The sequence below is a fragment of the Pagrus major genome, chromosome 7 (assembly GCF_040436345.1).
Source record: "Pagrus major chromosome 7, Pma_NU_1.0".
NCBI lineage: Eukaryota > Metazoa > Chordata > Actinopteri > Spariformes > Sparidae > Pagrus > Pagrus major.
Window position 1 is genome coordinate 21,777,157 of NC_133221.1, and position 10,823 is coordinate 21,787,979.

Below are 10,823 nucleotides of genomic sequence, written 5' to 3' on the forward strand. Positions count from 1 at the left end.
TATGGTTTGTGTGTCGCTGCTGAGAGGTAAGAAATACCTTAGCACACAAGCATAACCTACAGTCACTGATAAAGCATTTAAGGAGGAGGAACTGAAACTTAACAAAAATGTTACAGTGGTATTCCCAGAAATTACTTAGAGGTGAATGCCAACTAGTCTGAAAGTCCCTCTCTTTAATCCTGTCCCCTGTACATTCCAAAATGAGGATCACATACTGGGGGAATCACTCCTGTTACGAGCGGTGTAGCGCCACAATCATTTACGAAGATACAAAAATGATAAGTGTGAACATTTTATCCTGGCAACTAGTCATGTCTTGTTAGATACAAACACGTGTAGTTAGAAGTAGTCGATAATTTTTGAAGATCTGAAAGGGCTTAATTACTCTTTTTCTGCTGTATCAATACACTGATACCAGCTGTGCTTTCTCGTTCCCCTCTGCTCTCCAACAGTGAGTTGACACACAAACTGCTGTGATGTTGACCTATTATGTTTTGTTATTTACATTAATTTTCACTGGTTAGCTATTTGTTACACCATTAACATATAGCTTACAAGCTTCTTGACTGAAACAAAGTAGAGCTGTCATGAACAAATTCATAAATCACAATCACAATCTTATGCTGCCTGCTGAAACAAACACCTAACTTTTACCTGTGTCGTGAAGAAGAGTGGCAAAAACCTTGAATCAGCTTCAGAAAAGCAAATCTTGGAATCATTTCCGTCCCGAGTCCCGACAGTAAAAACACAGCAAGACACAAAGGACTGACTGAGGTGGAGAGAAATCTGCATCAACTGTAGTTTACCCAAGCAATCCTACATTACCAAGCAAGACAGGTATTTGTCAAACACTCACAACTGTGTTTGAACAAAATTACCCAAACCGGCAACTCATTCAGACATTTCACTAATGCTCTCATTCAAAGCATCTTGCAAGTGAGCAGAGTACTAAGCCTAAATTACCACATTTGTAGCTAAGCAGTAGTAAGAAACCAAACACACATAATCCGTGAAAGTGTGCATAGTCCTGAAAAAGCACATACGAAATTACATGGACAAAGATGTATCTCTGGAATGGAAAAGGTCTGTTGATAAGGACTTAATAACAAAGTCAAAAAAGAGGACAAGAGAGACAACACTTAAGTTTGCAGCCCAGGGGCAGGTGATATGTTCAAATCCTCAGGTGTGTAGGACTTAGTGACATCTAGTGGTGGGGTGTCAGATGAACCGATTAGTGTCAGTATCATTCATCAACCATATTAACGAGACAAGACAAAACTAGAAATTTGTTAACATAATAAGTCATTAAACTACTTTTTGTGCTGTTTTGGGAGAATAAAAATTCCAACATAATGTTTAGTTCAGACATGCTGTAGACCAGAGGTGCAATAAGTATTCAGATCTTGCCTTTAAAGCAAAATTTTGTAATGTTTTACCTTAAACAGCTTCAAAATCATGTTGATGGTACATTGTCTTGTAATAGGATGAATGGTGTCTCCGTCTCAGCCACCCCGCACCTCTATCACTTGTTTCTGCACTATGTAACTTCAATGAGAAGGTAGGATCACAGCGTTACATACATGTTTACTGCAACATACAAGTTTTCAACACATAACATTGTTATGACATAATGAGTTTTGTTTGTAGTTAGCACCTACATTACGTCTGACAAATTGTTACAGACCTGGGATTTGTATTTACGACAGTGGTGTTGCACTCAGAAACTGTGGGGGGCGCCAATACGAAATGCCAATTTATACATAATGTTGCTTTAAGTAAAAGTAGTAATACTACCATGCAGAAATACTTTGTCACATGTAAAAGTCATGCATTTAAATCTTTACTTCACTAAAAGTCCAAGTAAGCATTAGCATCAAAATATACTTAAAGTAGCAAAAATAAAAGTGCACATCATCACTATAGTTTATCTGCTGGAACGCCTGTGAATCTCCCATCAATAAAGATCATAATCTATAACGACAACATAATGTATTTGTTGATTGCATGTTGTGTTACTAGACAGTAACAAGTGACTTTAGTTGTCAAATACAATATTTGCCTCTGAGTTGTAGTGAAGTAGCAGAAAATTAAAAACACTCAAGCAGAGTGCAAGTACAGGAAAACTGTACAGTAGTTGAGTAAATGTATTTAGTTACTTTTAACCACTGCTATGGATGAGACTACACACATCTCTCTGTGAGGGGTAGCTCTCACCTGGACTGATGGGGACTTCCTGCAGACAGAGCTGTACTGTGGCTGAGCTGCTCAGCCCCACCCACGGGTGAGCACGAGTACAACAAACCGAGCATGCGGCTGGGAAATGAAACCAATTCATTGCGAAGGTATTTTAATAGGCAGCAGTCGAAACCACAGTACACACAGCTGGCTGTTTGCTCTCAGTGCCCTCCCTCTGTCTTTATCTTCAGGGGGAGATAAACATGGGATCAGATACACGCGATTCACCGACACAGTCCAGAGTCGGTCCAGAGTCTGGACTCCAGACTACTTAACAGGAGCCAAATGATTCAAGCTTCCGCTTTAAAATACAACTTTTATTGGAGTTTCTTTGTAATGACGGCGACCTTAACGTGTCCTTGGTATTGTGATCGTGTCCTCCCGGTGCTAACCGTGCTGAGGTCATCACAGACGACATGCGGCACAGACTGTCTGCACCTCCGCCGGGAGCCCACAGGCTGAATGCCCTGAAAACACGTCGTTTGTTTTGTCATAAACCAGCCTAAATGAAACATTATGGGCCACCGGCAGGACGCAGCAGCCCCCTGTGTCTTATAAGAGGACAGGAGGCGGATTATCTGGGTTATCATCCTGGGAGCGGCGGCGCCGGTAGCCGCGCTCGCTTCCCGTCATGTGTCCATCAACCGCAGGTGATTAGCACGAGAAGGCTGCTCACACATGTGCTAATGTGTCCCGACAGACGTCCTACCTGCATAACTGGAGGGAGGATGCTGCCTCGCGGGCCTGCGGTGCCGACATGGTGATGGTGGTGATGAAGGTGATGAGGTCTCGGGGATTGTCGGTCTCGTGTTGCAGCGAGATTTCTGTGTGATGTGAGCGGGAAGCAGGCTCCTCCAGTGTCCGCCGGCTGCTCCGGTCTCAGTCTCCCTGACAAATGACTCATGTGGAGGGAAAGTACTTAACGGAAATGCGTAACAGCTGTTTGATGCTGCAGTGAAGCTTGATTATTCATAATTTAAACAAAATAAAAACAGATATTTTGAGTTGAATCTTGAATTATTCATTCAAAGTGATTTTAAACCGGCTCGACTTGTGTTAGGAGATGAGATGTAGTGGTCGGTGTCAGTACCTACACCCGCCAAAGGGGGGCAGCAGAGACCGCATTTACTCCAACGTGATGCACAGGGGTGCAGTACTTCTTGTGTCCTGATGTGGGCGCGTGTGACCACAACATCCATCCCGGTGGCCCAATAACTAACGGCTTTTTGTGGACAGATGTGTCACACAGGCCTGTGCTCATTAAACAGAGAGGTGTCTCCTTATAAGGAAATATTGCATCAGATTGTCCAGGTTCAGTTCACTCTGCTGAAGCTCCCTTTGGTTTTATGCTCCTATTGTTGGAAAGACTCATCCTCAAATCATCTTTTGTTGCCTCTCAGTGATGAGCACACAATATATTTCTTGTGAGCTTCTTTCTGTCTCTGTCACCTGAATGCAACACACATTCAGTTTATCCTTGTTTAGACCAATGTTCTTACAAAAGAAGAAGAAAAGACAATATTTCACCACTATATCGCAGTTTTATTTGTTTTTTTATATATAACATATATACAACATTTGCTGTAAATAGCAAAAATGAAACACATCCCAACAGAGATACTCACAGTGACATTCAATATGTCTACAAAGATCATCTGCACAGACTCACACATTGAAGTCTATAGTGCAAATTTATACGAACTGACCCTTTGGGTCTTACAGGGCTGTTTCAATAGCCCTTAATCATTTAATCCGCAAAGAGGATTAAATATTAAACGTATACATACATGCAGATTTAAAAGAAACAGGCTACGACCGTCTAAACTTGTCAACTTATACAGGACAACAGACTCGCGCGCGAAACGGAAGTATATAATACTCAACCAATACGATTTATCGATGAATTCTGGCTGTTCATCAACGGAGACGAGGCGGTGGATCACTGTGCATATTTACAAGTGATGCTATCTCAACATGTTTTCTACATATGAAACACTTTACAGTCTTTTCACAGAGTTGAACTGAAGAAATCTACCAAGGTCTCCACATGGCCGCGCTGACAGCCTGTGGGCCTGGCTGCGCTCTGATGGGAGCCACTGCGCTGCTGCTGCGGGACTGGCTCTCCAGTCTGGAGCTGAAGCTGGATTTGAGGCTCAGGAGTCTCTGTTGGATCTGAGGGAAAGTCCTGGAGCTCTGAGCGCAGCAGTTCAGGCAGGTCGGGGGGACGTTGGCGGACATGGACTGCTGGACGAAGTCGTTGACCCGCTGGCACGCGTCTTGATCCAGGCTCGTTTTGGGAAGCAGAGCGGAGACGCGCTGGAGGCAGGCTTTGTAGCCTTCCTTGTAACTGTCTGCGGAATCTGAGAAGAGAATAAAATGTAAGTTTCGTTGTTTTAAAAGTTACAAGAATCAGCTACATATATTTATATTTCAATAAAGGCTTTTAAACCAGCAGAACCAGAACTCACTTTTAGTGTTAACAGGGGGGATGTCGCCGAGGAACCTCACAGTCATTTCCAGGATGTCGGCTTTCTCAAGCTTGGAGTAGCGAGTTTTCTGGAGAAAATGATAAAAAGAAAATGTTAAACATACAAGCCTAAACATTGCCTTGACTTAATAGATCTACAATCTTAGATTGTGTGTATTTAAATGTATAAAATAACTTACATCTCTGCCTGTGAGGGGAAGGATGAGGTTTTTCAAATGGTTCAGGCTGTCGTTGATACGAGCGCGCCTTCTTTTTTCCATCAGTGGTTTCATAGTCTGAAAAGAACACAAAACATTTAGTATTCATTCATCACATTCAATGTAAAACATCAGAGATTTTTTTTAAGATACTGAAGTAAAATTCAGAGGCTTCGCTTACCTTTCTGAGCTCAAGAGCCTCTTTTCTTTTGGCCACAGTCAGCCGGGGAGAAAAGGACGGGAGAGCTTCATAGGTCATGTTTGGAGACATTTTCAGCTTCGTCTTTGTGCCAGAGGAGTGTTCAGAGCAGGAGCTGGTGAAGATGTGTCTCTAACGGCCCAGGGCTGCGGTATTTATCCAGGTCCGTGGCGTCGGTTCCAGTGCGTCACGGGTACGCCCCCAAGCCATCGCTATACGATTTGGAGTGGCCACGTATACGATGAAAACAACACAAAACCATCAAATATAGCAAGATAACCATCTGTCTTCTTCTCTAATCCATGCGTGACAACTGCGGTGCGTGTCTGCGTAATGATCCATCGACCAAATCAAACAAAACCTGCGTCAAGAAGCTGAGGAAGTATGTGCGTAAAGATGCTTAAAGTTTGGACGCACCGAATGCCGATTAACCAAACACTGATTCTCCAAACTCTTCAAATTACAAAATATTAAATAGTACACAACTAGGTTAATTATTTAATATACAGTAAACGGAATGAGTTGTTTGTAAAACATATATACACTCAGTTATGGTGCGTAATTACGCAACGCAGTATTTTGTTATTTTATCAAATGTGTGCTGTACAAAAACCTACAGTAGAGCGTTTAGGCTTTAAAGCATTCATATATTTTGTGTTCTAACTATGAAACAAAGCAGACAACAGAAAAAATACTATTTTCTCCGCAACATCAATTTCTCAGTTTGCATTATTAAGATGTGTTTGCCTGCTGAATTTCCAGTTGCTGCTCGACACTGAGGTTTAACTGTATTTTATTTTGTGTTTTTAAGTTTGATTATATGTCTTTTAAATTACATTTATAAGTAAATATATGTGCACTTAGAACAACAGGGTGCAGTACATACAATACTGGCATAGGGGTCAGGCTTGCGTGTATGGAAAAGTGTCCACAGAGATGCAGACTCTCAAATCTCATACCCAAGCCACGCTACTTTCAAATAACATCTGCTCTTAGATTTTGACAACAATAGTTTTGCATATGACGTTTTTATGCTCTGTCTGCCCGGGGGAGTCTCTATACCTGCAGGGTGTTGCCCGGTGCTGCCAACGCCTCACGCAGTGCGGTGGGGGCTGAAGAACAGAGGGTGGGTAGTGAGGGAGCGTGTACTTCAATCACAATAGCCTCCGTGAAATATGAAATGAGCCTGCGTTTGCATCAGCTGTTTTAAATGTTTAGACAATTTATTGTGGACTTGGACTTGCTGTGTGTTATAACCAACTATCGTGCCCTGCGAGGAATGAATCAAACTTTGAATTGCAGCTTCGAGATGGTCAGATTTTAAATAAAAACTGGAGAGACATGACAACCCATCAAATACCACTGCACTCAGGGGAACCACGCGCGCAGCACGCGCCACGGGGACCAGATGGCTGTCTGTTACCGAGCCTTCAACCCCACCAGCCTACACCCATCGACCCCACCCCCCACACTCTCCTCCTGCACCACAGCAGCATCCTGACGAGCCAGTCTCCCTGCATCCATCTCTCATCCATGCGCGCGCGCACACATACACTCAAACAGCGCTGCATGTGCTCACGCTCTTTTTTCTATAAACTTCACACGCACGACACATGATCTCCACGCAGTTTTGGCGTGGGTGCCCCATCTGCATGCTTCTTATGTCAGTGTCCAACCGAAACGAACCATCCTCGCCCCCCCTGTTTGGAAACTCCGTCCTGCAATTGTCTCCTTCAGCTTGACTCTTGGATATTTTAGCGTCCAAGCTATCATGAGATGCTTGTTTATCAATACTATAAAGTGATGACGAAACACAAAGCTCAATCTGTTGGTGGAGATGAAGGATGTTTGTCTGGAAGAGCAGACTGCATGACTCAGTCGAAAGGTTGTTTTTGGAGGAGTATTGCGTAAAATGGAAAATGGAAAACGCACACTGGAAACCTTGGAAAGCCTGCTGGTGGTTTTATTCGGACTTCCCAACATAGAAGCACAAAACCAACACAGAATTACGAATACAAAGTTGCATATTATACAAAGGCAGTCATGCAGACGCCTTGCAAAGGGATCTTGGACTCATATTTTTTATCCTCTATTGGCTTTAAATGTGTTCCATCTCGCACTGCTCAACACCACCCAGGCAGTTGATTTGTCGCTTTTTATGGCAAAATATGATGTTAAAGTTTACAACAATTTATATGGAGTTCGGGGCGATTCAGCTTCGAGTATTAAACAGAAAATAAAGTCTGCGAAGGTCACCATCATGTAGACACAGTCCTGTTGTGCCGCTTGAACAAAGCCAAGCGCTCCTGTCCTGAAACTGAGAGGCACACTTGCTGCACGCGCCCCTCACCGCCCCGCTGGGACGGAGGGGTGATGGGGGGGGATGAGGGAGATGGGTGGGGTTGGGGGAAGGTACACTTCTCCTCCGTTTTTGCTCTTACGGTTAGAGTCCTCTTTTGTCTTTTCAAGCAAATTCGGCGTCGGTAACCCATCTGTGCCGGCCGGATAACAGGGAGCCTTTGTCTGAAAATGTTCCAACACTTCATGGGAATTAAGAGTCACACGCGGGCTGTGGGAGGGATGGAGGGAGAAACAGCGAACGGGACTCCACCTGACTTTTGTGCAGCATGATGTGAGCTGGGAGAAAACAGCAGCTTCTGTGTTTTTCCTGAGTCTCAGACAAAAGAAAGCGCCACAGTACTGTATGTTACACCATCAACAGATCTTAACTTTTTCACTGACCGAAATGAAAGAGCATGTGTTGCGTTTTTTCTAATTCTTCTCAGGATATGTAAGCAGGAGATCAACACTTCAGTCTGATCTGCTCTTGTGGGAGTAAAGAAGGTCCCATTAAGAAAATGTCCTAATTACAGTAGACGGTTTATGTGTGTTTATCCTCTACAGTCCTTTCTCTGACTGACTAGTTGTGCGGAGGACCATGTCAAAGCTGTCTTGATACTTGCATTTGTGGACAGTCAGTCATTTGTATTTATATAGATGGAATATTGTGTCTCCCTGATGTTACAAGTATCTGTTCTGCTAAAAAAAAAAAAATACATCATTCACAGATTTTAGTGTTTATGACACTTTTGGTTTTCACACAATGAATTTTTTTAAGTTTATCAGATAAGAAATGAGTGTGCAAACACATGCACACCAAAGAGATCAACAACTACCCAACAACATCCATTGAACAAAGCTTTCAGTGCGCCAGAAGCAACCTGTGGCTTGTAGCTGACTGCAGAACATCAAACTGAGGGTCACTCATCCAGTCTTTCAACAAATAAGGTTTAAAATGGAGTGAAAGCACACACAAATGGAGTCATAGGTTATCTCCATTATAAGAGCAGCAAAGACTTTTCATCCATTCAAATGAGAATACATTTTCTCCAGTATGCTGTAACTGAAGTTGCTCTTTGTGTCTTTCTATACCAGCTGGACATGGAGGTGTCCCACCTGTTATGCAATCTGTTACCACTCATCAGAACAGAAAAGATTCCGCCTTGTAGTGCCCTATAGACCACCTGGCCACAATGCAGTTTTTAGACAAAGTTTAAGATTGTATTTCAGTCCTTGTTACTCATTCTGATGAGATCCCCAACCTGTGAACAAGGCCTTCGACCCTCTAAGTACTTAAGTCCAAGTTAAGTCTTTCCTGTGCTTCTCGATACTTTTGGTTTCACTCAGTTTTTAGATGAACCTCGTCACTCAGCCCGTTCTCACTTCCACGTGTCTGATTCACTGCAACTGTCCAACCCAGTCGTCAGAATACATGTTGGCAATGTACTTTTCTGCAAACCACAGATATGTTGAAACGATTTTATGTTGTGGCAGTGCTATGCTTACAGCAAAACCACAAACACGGCTGCATTTTGTCCTGACATTTCATCAAAAATATCTGCTTTTGTTGCCACTAAGACAGCTGAAAATATCCCAGTGTCTCATTAAAAACACCCATCCAGTTTCGCGCCAAGCATTCACCCCATCTCCATTGTAGAAATGTTGTTATGAGATGTATTGAGGTCCTTCAACATCTGCCGGACTATGCTCAGGATGTTTTATGAGTCTGTGGTGGCCAGTGCTATCCTCTATGCTGTTGTGTGCTGGGGCAGCAGGCTGAGGGTAGCGGACGCCAAAAGACTGAACAGACTGATTCGCAAGGCCAGTGATGTTGTGGGAGTGGAGCTGGACTCTCTGACGGCGTCAGAGAGGAGGACGCTGTCCAAGTTGCATGTCATCTTAGACAATGGCTCCCATCCACTCCATGACGTGGTGGTCAGCCACAGGAGTACATTCAGTACTAGACTGATCCCACCAAGATGCACCACAGAGCGCCACAGGAAATTATTCCTACCTGTGGCCATCAAACTGTTCAACTCCTCACTCTGAGTGTCAGACACTCTGAGTCAATAGGAGGACACTTTGTTTCTCTCTAATGTGCAATAACCATATTTCAACTGTAGAATTATTTATTACACTGCATATTATTATTATTATTATTATTATTGTTATTGTTATTGTTATTGTTATTATTGTTATTATTATTACACTGTATATATGGATATGTTCTAGTAGAATATACATTTCTTGTATTTTTGTTCTGTTTTTGTTGTTCTTGTTTATATATCGTTTTTATTCTTCTGCATATTTCTGGGACTTTGAATGGGAGCAGCTGTAAGGCATGCAATTTCCCCTCGGGGATCAATAAAGTATTTCTGATTCTGATTCTGATTCTGATGAAACGTACAAATGTATGTATCAGTGGTTTGCAGAAACTTACAATGCCAACATTGTATTGTTTGTGACAGAGCTGAGTGGTAACACCCTTGACTTGATTTTATCACATGATTGAGATTTCTTCTCTGCCTGTCTCTCCTATTACATCCATGGTGTCAGTTCACTGTTGTATTCAATCTAAACCCTCAGTAGCTGATGTGTTTACTACTTGCCACATTGGTCCATCAATTAGCCGCCTTTCACTGCATTTACAGGTTCTGGTGAAAACTGCCAGTGAGTTAAACAACGTCATTCAAGTCTCCAGTCTGCACTCATCGGGGTCTTCACCCTGCTTTACTGATGAAACACACGCTCTGAAAGGCTCAATTTATAAGATGGCTGATTGTTGAGTCTCATTCCCAATCCCTCATATCTGATACTTTGTGTCGGTGTCCAGCCCGACCTACCAACCCAAAGCATCAGTATTTGAAGAGTTGGGAATTAGGCTCGATAAATCAGCTATCTTACAGATTGGACCTTTAAGCAGGCCTGAGAAAAATGGAACACAAATGGTGTGAATCAAAACTGAAAGTTTTCTACCTCTCATGTCAAGAGTTAGTATCAAATTACAAGCACGCTCTGTCCACAGCCAAAGCACCCTACTTATCTTGCTTTATCAGTAACAGTTAACACAATCCTAGTTGACTCTGTATTCAAACTTACTCTAAACAGTCGTCTGCGAGCAAGACTTTTTCTGTAGGAAAATAGATGAGATTAGATACTTGATGAGTTCCTCATCTCCAGCTACCTGTAAAAATCTACACTGTTATATTAAAATGTTGAATCCCAGTGAGTCCTCACAACATTTGAGACTATGTCTCTTTAAAAAACCTGCCACCTCAACCCCAGACCAGTTAAGCTGTTCAAAGATCTTTAGCCATTTCTGGGACCCACAATGCATATTTCTTTTTTATTTGTTATTTATTTT

At 42.6% G+C, this 10,823-nt stretch overlaps 2 protein-coding genes across 2 annotated transcripts in view; both read right to left on the bottom strand.

The window, feature by feature from the left end:
* acot7 (acyl-CoA thioesterase 7) overlaps nucleotides 1-3,071 on the bottom strand; it is a 60,103-nt gene extending 57,032 nt beyond the window's left edge. Inside the window, exon 1 of the mRNA XM_073470726.1 lies at nucleotides 2,945-3,071. Coding sequence (XP_073326827.1) covers nucleotides 2,945-2,994 — 50 coding nt within the window. The 5' untranslated portion in view covers nucleotides 2,995-3,071. The remainder of the gene's footprint in view (nucleotides 1-2,944) is intronic.
* Nucleotides 3,072-4,266: 1,195 nt separating this feature from the next.
* LOC141000446 (transcription factor HES-2-like) lies at nucleotides 4,267-5,191 on the bottom strand. Its single transcript, XM_073471192.1, has 4 exons — nucleotides 5,102-5,191; nucleotides 4,903-4,998; nucleotides 4,704-4,791; nucleotides 4,267-4,595 (listed from the first exon to the last, which is right to left on the bottom strand). Exons 1-4 carry the CDS (start codon nucleotides 5,189-5,191, stop codon nucleotides 4,267-4,269), a joined length of 603 nt encoding a protein of 200 aa, XP_073327293.1.
* Nucleotides 5,192-10,823: the final 5,632 nt, after the last annotated feature.